Source organism: Papaver somniferum, chromosome 1, assembly GCF_003573695.1.
Source record: "Papaver somniferum cultivar HN1 chromosome 1, ASM357369v1, whole genome shotgun sequence".
Taxonomy (NCBI): Eukaryota; Viridiplantae; Streptophyta; class Magnoliopsida; order Ranunculales; family Papaveraceae; genus Papaver; species Papaver somniferum.
In genome coordinates, this window is record NC_039358.1 from 143,803,022 (window position 1) to 143,816,427 (window position 13,406).

Here is a 13,406-nt window from a genome sequence, read left to right on the forward strand (position 1 = left end):
TTTTCAGTCAGCATTCTCCATGCCAACTTAGTAAGCAAAGCTTCATTAAAAAATCGCATATTTTTAAAACCCATCCCTCCAATTCTTTTAGGTTTTACTTAATTCATTCCAACCAACAAAGTAACCACCTTGCTTAGAATGCTTATTCCACCAGTAGTTACGTTGCAAAAACTCCATTTTTTTGACTGATTTATCTGGAATGTGCATAAAACTCATCTGATATTGAGCCATGGTTCCTGTGACAGCTTGAATCTGAGTGCTTCTAACTGCTCGATTAACTAATTTACCCTACCATGATTGTAACCTGCTATCCATTTTATTCACAGTTTCTGCAAAGCAAGCATTCTTGTTACGACCCACAAACAGGGGAATGCCCAAATATTTCTCTATCATTCGCATTCTTGGCATCTGAACCAATTATGAAAGATACTGCTTAGCTAAGTCACTCAAATTATTGTTAAAGTGAATACTGGATTTATTTAGACTAACCATCTTCCCCGAAACCATACAGAATTGAGAAATAATCTGCATCATGTTATTAATTGAGCTAGTCGAAGCCACTGAGAATAAAATGCAGTCATCTGCGAAAAAAGATAAGAAATACTTGGACCTCTTATGGCCGGCTTAACCACGCAGGCGTGAACCGAGTAAGACTGCTACCACAAAAGGTTGATGTTGTAATTGTATAGTTGTCCCTTGTTTTGATGGGCTTCATAAATATCCTTGCCAACACTAAATTTGTCCTTCTCCATTCAGATAAAAATATATTCGTTCATTAATGTCAAATCTACCCTCCACACAAGTCTAATTTGTTCTCCAACAAACCAAAAGGAAACCTATCGTTTCTTTTCTGATTTTCTCCCTCTCCTCTCCTCTCCGAACCACAACAACCGCCACCATCTTTATCGTCCCCACCACCATTCCAGCACCACCTCCATTTCCTCCACCACCTCCTAATGCACTAACTCCACCGATCCCACTACCAATTCCAGGTACACCTCTGATACTTCCACTAAATCCACCAACAGCATAATCACCAGCAGATCGATCGATTTTCACTACAAATCTTAAATATAGTCATGAATCGGCGAGAAACTAATCCCGAGCATCAAAAACAACATTAGATTCATTTCGATATCAGCTGGATTTGGCTTAAATAACCCAAAATTGATGATCTTAGTTTTTAAAGAATTGTCCGTATCAATTGGAAAGAGAAGATTCAATCGTCATCAATAATTGGATCTGAAGATTCAATTGTCAAAGACAAATCGGAAGATAGTTTCAGCTGATGGTGAAAAGATCGAAAGGTAAAATAATAAAATATGTTTTTAATTTCAATTTGGTACTTACTTTAATTTATGATTTGGGTTTATATTCATAGTGATTCTCTAAATTAATCATAAAATCAGTTTTCTTGCATATGTACCTCTCTCTACTGAAAACATTTTGGATGGGATCTAAAGGGATTTTTCTGTACTCAGGGAACGGAATGGGATTTTGGTGTCTTCTCTGGAATCGAAGGCGTGGAAAATCCAAACCCAAGAATCTACGAAATCGCACTTAAGAGAGCTGGAAACATTCCTGCTTATATTGTGCTTAATTGCAAAAGAGGCATTAGTGTTTTCTAAGGTTTTTTATTGCAATTTATGCACTATCTTTCTCTGCCATTGAGTAGTAGGCTTATATCTAATCTTAGTTGGGGTCAAGCAAAGTTGTTATCAATGTTCTGTTTCTTACATGAATTTTCTTGGTTTGCTTTTGTTGGTTTCTTGCCCAAACAGATTACAGTTTTAAGTCTTCCAAGGAAGTTTGTTCGCATTCGCTCAATCTTTCAGGACCTCAAAATGTGAAGCAGTCGGACATGATCTGAAGTTTCCTTACCAATTATCAAAGAACAATTTGTTCCCGTTCATCTGCAAGATGGTGCCAAGGTAAATTGGTATAAACTCATATGCATTTACCTGATTTCAGTCACCTCAATCATATTTGGTCATATTGGCACTTTTACGAAGTGAAAAGCATGTCATTTTGTCACATTATATGTAGGAGAAGTCTTGTAGTTTCATAGTTCTCCCTGCAGATCCGTTTGGTAGCCTATATGGAACAGTTTTTCTAGTTTTCACAGTTGCGTCCAAAACCTTCTAGCATCATGAAAGGGGATTCTAAATAATATCATTTTTATTGGTGGATCGACTGATGGTCTTTTAGCTACTGAGTATTCTTAGTGTAATTATATTTCTTGCTGTAATTTTACTCGGTAATATGTATTCGATTCTTTCTTTTGATGATTGTATGATTTAAGTTTGAATGTTAGTATAGCAGTCAGTTAGCTTGATTGTTCGTGCCATAGATACGTACTTCGACTAAAATTTGTCACCACTGATTTCCTGAACGATTTACTAAAAGTTAATTGTGCTACTGTGGACGGTATTTTTATGTTTGGAACTCCTTGCATACTTGATTTACTAAATTATTATGAAGTACGACTTCTACTGATCTGTCATAAACTATTGGTTGCATTAATTAATGAGAATTGTTGCTGTGGTCACAAATTATAGGTGACGTAATGTGTTTTGAGTAGTGGCTTTTGGATGTGATAATGAACTGACATGTACAACACTTGGTCTGTGTAAAAACCGTTAATACAGCTCTTGCTTAGGTGATTTATATGGGACTTTTCTGCATTTGAATTCAGTAATGTGGCTGACAAATTCTAGGGTCCTTATGTTTTGACATATTATTTTAGTTTACTCAAGTTCCTTTTATGGATCTCTGGACTTCAGTTATTATGGGGATCAACAACTGTTGTTGATCCCATTTATGGATCAACTCCTGTTGTTGACGCTATTTTTATGGGATCAACTACGATTGTTGATCCCATTTTTTTTATAGATCAACTACTGTTGTTGATCCCATTTTTATGGGATTAACTCCTATTGTTGACCGATTTTTTTGGATTAGTATAGTTATGCTTGTAGTTTAAATGCTTGGATTTTATAGATGTAAATTCTTAAAATATTGAATTTGTGGTGCAATGGTAGCATGACTGACTCCATGTCAGATGATGCGTGTTCGATTCACGCCAAGTTCACTCGCTCGTATGTCAATTTTTTCTGTAAACTTTGGTTGTCGACTCCATTTACATGGATCAACTTCTACTGTTGATCCTTTTTTTTTGGATCAACTATTGTTGTTGATCCCTAAATTGGATCAACATATACTGCTGATCCTTTTTATTTTTTGGATCAACTAACGTTGTTGATCCCTAAATTGGATCAACATATATTATTTTTTGGATCAATTAATGTTGTTGATCCTTTTTTTTTATGGATCAACTACTATTGTTGATACAAAATACCTAAACCAGTGGTGGCGTCGGTGGGTGGCGGCGGCGAAGGTGGGTGATGGCGGCGGCGGACTGGCGGTGATTGCATCAGTGGTGGTGGTGGTGGGTGGCAGCGACGAAGGTGGTGGTGGCGGCGGTGGACTGACGGTGATTGCATCAGTGGTGGTGGTGGCGTCAGTGGTGGTGGTGGCGGACTGGTGGCAGTGGTGGTGGTGGCGCCAGTGGTGGTGGCGGACTGGTGGTGGTGATGCAATGGTGGTGGAGCGGTAGTGGAATATTAGTGGTGGTGGTGGTTGGTAAGTGGTCGTTGAACGATGGTGGTCGTTAAACGGTGGTGGTGGTGGAATGGTAGTTGAATGTTGGTGGTGGTGGATGTGTGGTGGTCCTAGTGGTGGTGGTTGTACGGGTGAAGTGGTAGAGGAAGAAATTTGTTCTATTTTGAAATACAAGAAAATATTATATTATTGAGGGTATTAGGGTAATCTAATTTAAATGGATAAGGTTATTAAAAAGTAGGGATATATTTATTGTTGTATAAGGATATATTTGTAGGATGTTAAAACTAGGGACATATAATTAATATGCCCCTCGGCATATACCCGAGGTGATGCCTAGGGCTGCACAAAACCGAACCGAAACCATGAAATCGAACCTAAATCGAAGAATTTAAAACGAATCGAAACAATATACCAATGGTTCATTCATGGTTGTCAGTTCCAGATAACCGACACAATCGGTTTCGGTTTAGGTTTCATCCAAAAACCAATCCAAAAACCTAATGGTTAACCGATTATTATTGGCCGTAGGACTGAAATAATATTAGCGGTGGATGTTAAACTTGTTAGTAGATATTTTACCCTAAGGCTGTATCTTCCTACCTCCATCTTCGTTCCTCGGTTCCCGCTCTCAGTTTTCTCTCTTCGCTTCATCGGTTCTTTGTATTAGTATTAAATCTCATGCATTAAAAACTATGTTTGTAGCAGGTCGAATTTTATTTTGCTGACACTTTTTATTGAAAATTTAGCCTGTCGGATATGAGAAACTGACCAAAATAAAAGATTGTTTATAAATCATTCGGTTAACCAAAAACCGTCTGCTTAACCGAACCGAGTAGAAACCGAACCGAATGAAATCGAATAGACTATATGATTTCATTGGTTTTTAATATTGGAAAACCGAGTATTTTGGTTTTGCCAAAAACCGATGAAAATCGAACCATGTGCTGATGCCTAACAGGGTTCTTAAAAAATGCTGGTCGGAAGCACACATTTGCTGCCTTACATGTAATGGGCCAATCTACAGGCTCAGTATACTGGTACCCAGTCCCATTAAGAATCAAAAAGCCCACTCCATCTCCGAAACCCTAAAGACCCTAAAAAGGGCAATAGCGTCATCGTGTTAGTTATATAAATTTCTTGTTTCTTTTCTACTCGACGAATTTGCTTCTGCAGCTCCTGTCAAGAAGAAGAACTGAATCCAGAAACAGGTATCTTCATATTAGGTTTTCATTATCTTGCTAAGTAAAAACTAGTCTTTTTTTTATCTGTTATTGATTATCCTGTGTAAAAAATGCAAACATATTTGTTGTTTCAGCATTTTCTTTATGGCTGTTAGCTGACTGCAGAATATTAGTCGAGTAAGTTGTTTGATGATGGAAGTAGTATTGTTTTGGTTTTATAAACAAAGATTCATAGTCACAAGATGTCGCTGATAAATGGGTTTGTTGTTTATCTAAGATTGTCTAGATCTAATACTGCATCAGATTAGGGTTTGTATGCTTTTACTGTTGAATCAAAATGTTAATACTCTGTTAGCTGATAGTTCTAATCTAGAATGGGTTTTTAGCTTAATCCCTAAATATATGCAGTGACTGTCTTTGGTGTTGTGTGTTTGGGCTATTATTCCTCTCATGTTTGGGTTAGACCTTCATGTTTTTTGGTGTCCCTCTATGTTTGTTTGTTTGTTCAGACTCTTATTTTTATGTACTTGGGAAGCTTGTTATCTTACTTGCAATCTTGTTTGATGTTTAAATGCCTTATTGTGCCTTATAATAGTCTGCAAATTAACCAGTGTGTCTGTTTTTTTATTGAACTCTTTCAGGTATGGGTGGGGAAATCAAGGCAGAGACTATGGTTCCAGAGCATGTCTTGAAAAAGAATAAGAGAGATGAAGAATGGTCTTTGGCAGAGAAAACTGCCCAAGAAGTTCAGAAGAAAAAGAACTCTGAAAGCAGAAAGCTCATCTACAAGAGGGCTGAGCAGTATGCTAAGGAATACAAAGAGCAGGTTTGACCCATTTTTTCATTTAATTTTATTTCCATCTTTTGTGAAGTTATCTTCTGAAAATTTGAGATATCTGTTAACCTTTTCATATTGGTTATATTGTAGGAGAGGGAATTGATCAGGTTGAAACGCGAGGCTAAGCTAAAAGGAGGATTCTATGTTAACCCTGAAGCCAAATTGCTCTTTATTGTCCGTATTCGTGGGTATGCTTATATTGACTAAATCTATATGTTGCACTCCACATTTAAAATTTGTCTGATGTTGATTCTCTTTTGCTGTTTGTTTTAAGTATTAATGCTATGGACCCAAAGACCAAGAAGATATTGCAGCTTTTCCGTTTGAGACAGGTAATTTTTCTTAGTTGTATTTCATTTGTGTTTTTTTTCCCTCTTATATCCATCTATATGTCTAAGCAAAGTATGGTGCCATTCACTCTTATTCACCACAAATACGGCGCCACTCGCTCTTATTCACCACAAACACATGACTTTCATGTTTTCTACTGTTTGCTTTTCTTCAGATCTTCAATGGTGTATTTCTTAAAGTGAACAAAGCTACTTTACAGATGTTGCAAAGAGTTGGTCCATATGTAACTTATGGGTGAGCTTTTTTCCACCTAAAATGTTCCAAACTTTCTGCCCCATAGTTCAATATAATGAAGTCAGTGTAATTGGTTGGTTTTGTTGTCTGCATGCATTAAAAATTATTTTCTCATTTTAATGACTATGTTTCACAGATACCCAAATCTCAAAACTGTCAAGGAATTGATCTACAAGAGAGGTTATGGAAAGCTGAACAAGCGAAGGACAGCCTTGACTGATAATTCTATTGTTGAACAGGTAAGTCGTATGTTATTACCCACTTGTGGTATTTTATCTTTTTGTTTCCAAATTTTTCTTTTAATTGATCATCTTCCCTAATAGGGTCTTGGCAAGTACGGCATCATCTGTGTTGAGGATTTGATTCATGAGATCATGACTGTTGGCCCTCACTTCAAGCAAGCCAACAACTTCTTATGGCCGTTCAAATTGAGTGCTCCTCTAGGTGGTTTGAAGAAGAAGAGAAACCACTACGTAGAAGGTGGTGATGCTGGTAACCGTGAGGACTACATCAACAAACTTGTCAGGAGAATGAATTAGACATTTGTTACTCTTGTTCCTTTTTAAAATTTTGGTTCTCTCAGTTTTTTGTATCAGGTTTGGGTTTTAAGCTTAGACTTTGTATTTGGCATTCAAACCAGAGATAGCATTAAAATGTTCAGTTTCCGCTTTTCCTTTGTGTTGACGAAAAGGAAGAATTATCTAGATCTGATGTATTATGAGAAGACTTCATTATCTTTCAAGAAAAGTTTAAAGGTTGCTGGTGATCTTCACAAGAAAGCTGAACAATTGTTTTCTTCTCTCGAAAGGTGTACAAGTCTAACAAGAAAACCCAATCGGGTTAGCAGTGTTAGTATGGGAGCTTTTGCTCTAAAATCAACATCATCCTTTCAATGGTTCCTTGATAGTGGATGTAGCCGACATATGACTGGAGATCTTTCGTGTTTTGTGAATTCAAGCGATTTTGAAGGAGGTACAATAACATTCGGAGATGTGAGTTGTTGCTACCTAAGCAAGAATGGGACGATCAAACTACCTGGCATTCCTGAAATCCATGATGTAGTATACATTAAAGGTATGACTGTTAATCTTCTTTCTGTTAGTCAAATTTGTGACAAAGGTCATACAGTTGTCTTCAATGCGGATGGATGTGATATTATATACAAAACTGGAAAAGTAATTTCCAGGGAACTCGTGGTAAAAATAATTGTTATCTCTTAGATACTCAAAGCAATTGTTGTAATCTGACTAAGGTGGAATCTACTCATCTTTGGCATAAATGTTTTGGTCACATCAATTATCGCCTTCTAACTAAGATCATCAAAAAAGAACTTGTTAGAGGTGTTCCCAAAATCAAAGCTAAGATTGAGGGTGTCTGTGGTGCCTGTCAAAAGGGTAAACAAAAGAAAGTTCCACATAAATCATCTCGATATATTCTCACTAAAGCTCCACTTGATTTAGTTCATATGGATCTCTTCGACCTATTCAACAACCTACTGTGGAATATTGTAGGATTTATCTTGTATCTTTATAAACTCCTTGATGAATACACTAAGTTTCGACTATGTGAAATCATCAAAACAAAGTTGATATGTTCTCTTTTAGTCATGGAGTATCTCTTTGAGAATTTCATTATGATCCCACTAGTTTTCATACATTTGCCAATTTATATTGACAAAAAGGGGGAAAATTATTTTGTAGTTCACACTACATATAAATATGGTTTACGGATCATTATGTAAGGGGGAGTAGTTTTCATTGTGAGATGAAGTATTGACTAAGGGGGAGTAATACATATCACCATAGTTTCAAAGTTGTGATACAATTGAACTTTGATGTTGTATGATAATAATATGACATTGTATAACAATATGAAAATCTTGTTGATTATTGTTATGGCTACAGATCTTCAACAACTATGATGCTGAGTTGAAGACGTTCAGAATCACTGGAGTACTTGGAGTGACGAAGAATTCAAGGAATGTTGAAGAACCAAGGAAATCAAGCATTTGGATGTGAAGCTACAAAGTTTAATTATTTTGTAATCCATATGTATTGATAGTTTTGTTACTAAAATTGACAAAGGGGGAGATTGTTAGAGCATTGCTGGGTCGAACTCGCAAGCGTTGCTATCTCAAGCTTTTTTGTCAAGTTTAGTTTTCAAAACTATAAGTCTTGATTTCTAGTCTACTTATAGCTATGTCTCGGATTAGGATATAATGTGTAGTTGAGCTTTAGATTTCACGACGTTCATCGATTAAAGATGAAGAATTACTAAGGGGAGCTTGTGAAACTTCATCAACAAAAGGTATGGGGAGACTTGAACTCATCTATCACTCAGAAGTCTATTATATTCTATATCCTATTGAGGCAAAGTCGTGTAGCTATATAGACTTTACATTATACACATTTGATATTTTGAGCTGAGTTTAACTCGCTTATATCTTTCTCGAAAATATGTGTTGGAAAGCTTTTTGCTTTAACCACGTTCATCATTATTTTTGACGAAAGTCAAAAGATGATCATGTGAAAATCACCTGGTAATATCTTACATGATTTGTTTGAGACAATCATTTGATGTAGGCTCGGAATGTTTCGTATTGATCATTCGATCACTTGAAAATTGCTTATAAGCTAATAGTTTGTGTGAGACAGCTATTTTCGTCTTCTAAGAATGTTTCAATGATTGAAATGGGAGTTAAGAGCTAAAACCCATGTATGGATACATTACGGTTTGTGTACTTAGTGTACGAACTGTTTTGATGGAATTCAGGACCGGAAGTTTGCATACCCGTTCGCAAACTTATTCAACTGTTTAAGTCAGGGTACTTAAGTTTGCATATCCGTTCGCAAAAAAAAATTAACTGTTGAAGTCCGAGAACCAAGTTTGCATACCCATTCACAAACGATGTCAACTGAGTTTGGTCCGGAGCTAAAGTTTGCGTAAGCGTTTCCGAACTGTCGGCTTGTGACCAATGTACGAAATTTAAGTTTGCGTACCCGTTTGCAAATTTAAGTGGTTCAAGTTCTAAAATCGGTTAAGTATGATTTCATACTCATGAACAAATACATTTATAAATTAAGGAATGCAATCTTTGCAAACCATGGCTAAAATGTTCATGAACTGATTCTTTTGAATCAATCCGATTTTGCTTCAATTGTGTCTTGTATACTTCTGTTTGAGCATGGCTCGGTTGAACCCACCAAGCGTTGGTATGTCAAGCTTGATTGTCATATTTTAGTGAATCAAAACTCATTTTAAGAGTCGCTTGATCATGTACAACTTCGTATAGGTTAGCTTGAAAGTATTAGGATATGAGACATTACAAGTATTGCGAAGACTTGAAGAAGTGAAGAAGCACGAAGCTACAATGACAACATCATCCTTCCACTTGAGGTTAGTGATATTTGACTTGAACTGTTTCATTCCCCAACTTATCTTTCAAGTCGTGCATATTGAAAACATAACTGCGAAGCATGATTGAACTCTAGATAGACATAGTATTAGGGAACAATGTTTTACATGTGTTCTAAGGAAGTAAGTTCACAAACTTGTTTATGAATCGAAAAGGAAATCGCCATGGGTTATTGGTTTTTTTATTCATTGCATATCTTGTGAACAACCGATATGTGCGATTCAGTATAACCGCTCACGACTTGTTTGTGTTCTTGGTTAAACTATTCACAAAGGCCTGACTTATGTATTGGTATGATTTTTATTAGTGAAACCGATCTTAAGTAATCATTTGAGATGGTATGATCGAGTTTGTGTTTGTGTATGACCGAATATGGGTCAAGGGGAACCGATCCTAATAAGAGGTGCAAAACATCACAAAGGGGAACCCATCCTTATATGAGGAGAAACACAACACATCAGTTTAAAGTCTTCTTTGGGATTGAGAAACTCTATTAGTATCGTTGATGGGAAACTAGATAATTGCGGTTTATCTTATGTGAAAAAGCGGGGGTCTAACAACACAACCCAATATTTCGCTTAGCAATCTGTATGGAATAACTCCGAAATACTTTACTAGAGGATAAACTAGACAGTAAGACTCAATCTAGATAAAAGTATCTCAAGGAGTTAATATCTCTCTCTTGATTTGATTTTTACTCAAGCTAAAAACAATAGCGAGTCTTTATCAAATACAAGGAATACTTGGACGGTACCAAAGACCAATGTCCAAGGATCAATCAATCTCAATCGACAACCAAAGGTTGGATTTCCAATTGATGATCACGAACGCACAACCAGTATTATTTCAATTATATAAAATACAATGCGGAAAAGAAATAACACAGACACCAGAAATTTTGTTAACGAGGAAACCGCAAATGCAGAAAAACCCCGGGACCTAGTCCAGATTGAATACACATTGTATTAAGCCACTACAGACACTAGCCTACTGCAAACTAACTTCAGACTGGACTATAGTTGAGCCGCAATCAGTCTCCCACGATCCAAGGTACAGTTGTACTCCTACGCCTCTGATCCCAGCAGGATACTACGCACTTGATTCCCTTAGATGATCTCACCCACAACCAAGAGTTGCTGCAACCCAAAATCACAGACTTGATAATAAACAGATCTATTTCACACAGAAAAGTCTATCAAAGGATAAATCTGTCTCCCATAGATAAACCCTAGGTTTTGTTCCATCTTAAGATATAAAATCAAGGTGAACATGAACCAATTGATAATCTGGTCTTATATTCCCGAAGAACATCCTAGATTAACCAATCACCTCTCTACAATCCTTTCTGAATACACAGGCGGCTTGTCTAGGAATCACAAACAGTGAGACGAAGATGTTTGTGAGTTCTTTATCTTGCCTATCGGAGAACTCTCACGATATCAAGCCAATCAATCGATTGTACTCGTACGATAGAAGATGCAAGATCATATCACACAACTACGATAAAGTAGTATCGGTCTGGCTTCACAATCCCAATGAAGTCTTTAAGTCGTTAACCTGATTTTAGAGAAGAAAATCAAAGGTTAATGGAGATCGACTCTAGCGGGCGCACTAGTAGCACACAGACGTGTGGGGATTAGTTTTGCACAATGCTAGATGTCTTCTTTATATAGCCTTCAAAACAGGGTTTTTCCTTAGGTACAAAGCAATCCTTATTCACCGTTAGATGAAAACCTTATTTAGATTCAAGCTAATATTTCTCAACCGTTAGATCGAAAACTTAGGTTGTCACACACTTGGGTATACGTTTACTGGGTTTGTGAAAACCATGCCCAAACGTGTACGTGTATGTTGGTTCAACATAGTAACCCAAAAGGTTAATCATATGAGCATTTCATATCAACCTTGTTCTTCTTCACCATAACTAGTTCAATTGACTCAAATGAACTAGTTAAGGAGTTGTTCAATTGCTATGAGATCTTATGTAACTACACAAGACACAATTGAAACAAAGATTATTCGATTCAATTGAATCGGCTCATGAACATTATATCCACGGTTTTCATAAAGCATTCCTTAGTAACTTAATGTTTCATGTTCAGAGCACATCTTTAGATCATAACCTCTTAAGTTCACAAACAAGTTCGCGGACTTAAGTTAATCGGTTGAGTTTTCCACACTCAGCAGAAATTCTCGGAAAGAGAACTTCCGCCAGTTCGCAGTCTGGGTTCGCGGACTGAGTTCGTGGACTTAGCACACAAACGAGTTTTGGAAAATCCAGCAGATATTCTCGGTCGAGAACTTCCGACAGTTTGCGGACTGATTCTGCGGACTGGGTTCGCTGACTTGGCAATCCAATTCCACAATCCTCCCGATTTCTCTTGATCAACAAAGTTCGAAAACTTTGGTTCAAGGAATACATGGTTATGTAATCTAAACTCTCATTTCAATCATTGAGACATTCTCAGAGGACGCTATGTAGCCGTTATTCACAGACCGATTCACGTCAGAGCAATTCTCAAAGTGATTGAAACTTTTCATGACTTTCGTCACTAGGTGAAGATAAACTTGATCAAAGCGAAACGCCTTACCAATACACGATTTCGAGATAAAAGATAAGCAATGAATGCTCAGCTCGAAATGTCAAATGTGTATGATCTAGTCTATATAGCATACGACTTTTGTCTCATAAGAAGTAGGAGATAGAATAGATAGACTTTTGAGTGATAGATAAGTTCAAGTCTCCACATACCTTTTTGTTGATGAAGTTCCATGGTTCCTTTTATAGATATTCGTCGTTGTATGATGAATCGCCTTGAAGTCCTTGAGCTCAATTACACTTTTCTATCCTAGTCCGAGACTTAGCTATGTAGGCTAGAAATCAAGACTTATAGTTTTGATCACTAACATTGACAAACATGTTTGAGATAGCAACGCATGCGAGGTTGACGGAGCTATGCTCTAACAATCTCCCCCTTTGTCAATTTTAGTGACAAAACTATTAATACATATGGAATACAAAAAAGATAAACTCTAGTGGCTCCTATTCCATAGTCTAATCTTCAACGTTCCCTGAAATCTTTGTCCTTCCAAGTACTCCAATGATCCCAAAGGTTGTAAGTTTAGCATCACCGTTGTTGAAGATTCGTAGTTATAACAATGAGAGAAATCGAGATTCTCGATCATTATTATAAAGTGTCATAGTATTATTATGTAATATCAAAGTCCAATTGTATCACGACTTTAACAATAATACTACGGTGATATGTATCACTCCCCCTTAGTCAATACTCCATCTCGATCATGGAAATCACTCCCCCTTACACAATGATCCGAAAACCATATGTATTTGTAGTGTGAACTACATTATTTCTCCCCCTTTTTGTCAATAAAATTGGCAAAGGTACAAGAATGGGATCATAATGAAATTTACACAAGAGACATTTCATAGACTAAAAGAAAAATACATACCAACTTAATTTTAGATGCAATCATAAAGCCGAAGCTAAATGCATTCATCAAGGAGTTTTAAGATACAAGATAACCCCTATAAAATTCCACAACCGCACACCCCGCAAGATATTACCATTAAGCACAAGTTCAAAAGAACTCTCCCCCATTTGATGTCATTCCCGAGAGAACAACAAGAGCGACCTTAATTTCGAAAGAAAAGAAGGATTTGAAACACTATAGAAACTAAAAAGACAAAAACGACACTCCTACAGAAACTGAACTGGAAGTCTACTGGAGTTTCAGACTCAAT

The 13,406-nt window shown here is 36.8% G+C and overlaps 1 protein-coding gene and 1 long non-coding RNA gene across 3 annotated transcripts; both read left to right on the forward strand.

The window, feature by feature from the left end:
* The first annotated feature begins 831 nt into the window (after window positions 1-831).
* On the forward strand, window positions 832-3,417 carry LOC113333240. 2 transcript variants are annotated; one of them, XR_003351835.1, is made up of 4 exons: window positions 832-1,307; window positions 1,482-1,629; window positions 1,782-1,931; window positions 3,368-3,417. It is a non-coding gene; the product is annotated as an uncharacterized LOC113333240 (long non-coding RNA). The 2 variants fall into 2 exon arrangements; XR_003351834.1 differs by lacking the exon at window positions 3,368-3,417 and having other exon boundaries at window positions 833-1,307; window positions 1,782-2,839.
* A 1,339-nt stretch (window positions 3,418-4,756) lies between these two features.
* On the forward strand, window positions 4,757-7,007 carry LOC113303159 (60S ribosomal protein L7-4-like). The gene is made up of 7 exons (XM_026552180.1): window positions 4,757-4,832; window positions 5,447-5,631; window positions 5,734-5,831; window positions 5,918-5,975; window positions 6,149-6,228; window positions 6,365-6,467; window positions 6,552-7,007. Exons 2-7 carry the CDS (start codon window positions 5,449-5,451, stop codon window positions 6,765-6,767), a joined length of 738 nt encoding a protein of 245 aa, XP_026407965.1. The 5' UTR covers window positions 4,757-4,832; window positions 5,447-5,448; the 3' UTR covers window positions 6,768-7,007.
* Window positions 7,008-13,406: the final 6,399 nt, after the last annotated feature.

Excerpts from the sequence above, each read along its gene's own strand:
- LOC113303159 (XM_026552180.1), top strand. The coding sequence starts at position 5,449 with ATGGGTGGGGAAATCAAGGCAGAGACTATGGTTCCAGAGCATGTCTTG. Across the intron at positions 5,632-5,733 it reads CTAAGGAATACAAAGAGCAG|GAGAGGGAATTGATCAGGTT; the intron begins GTTTGACCCATT and ends GTTATATTGTAG. Across the intron at positions 5,832-5,917 it reads TTTATTGTCCGTATTCGTGG|TATTAATGCTATGGACCCAA; the intron begins GTATGCTTATAT and ends GTTTGTTTTAAG.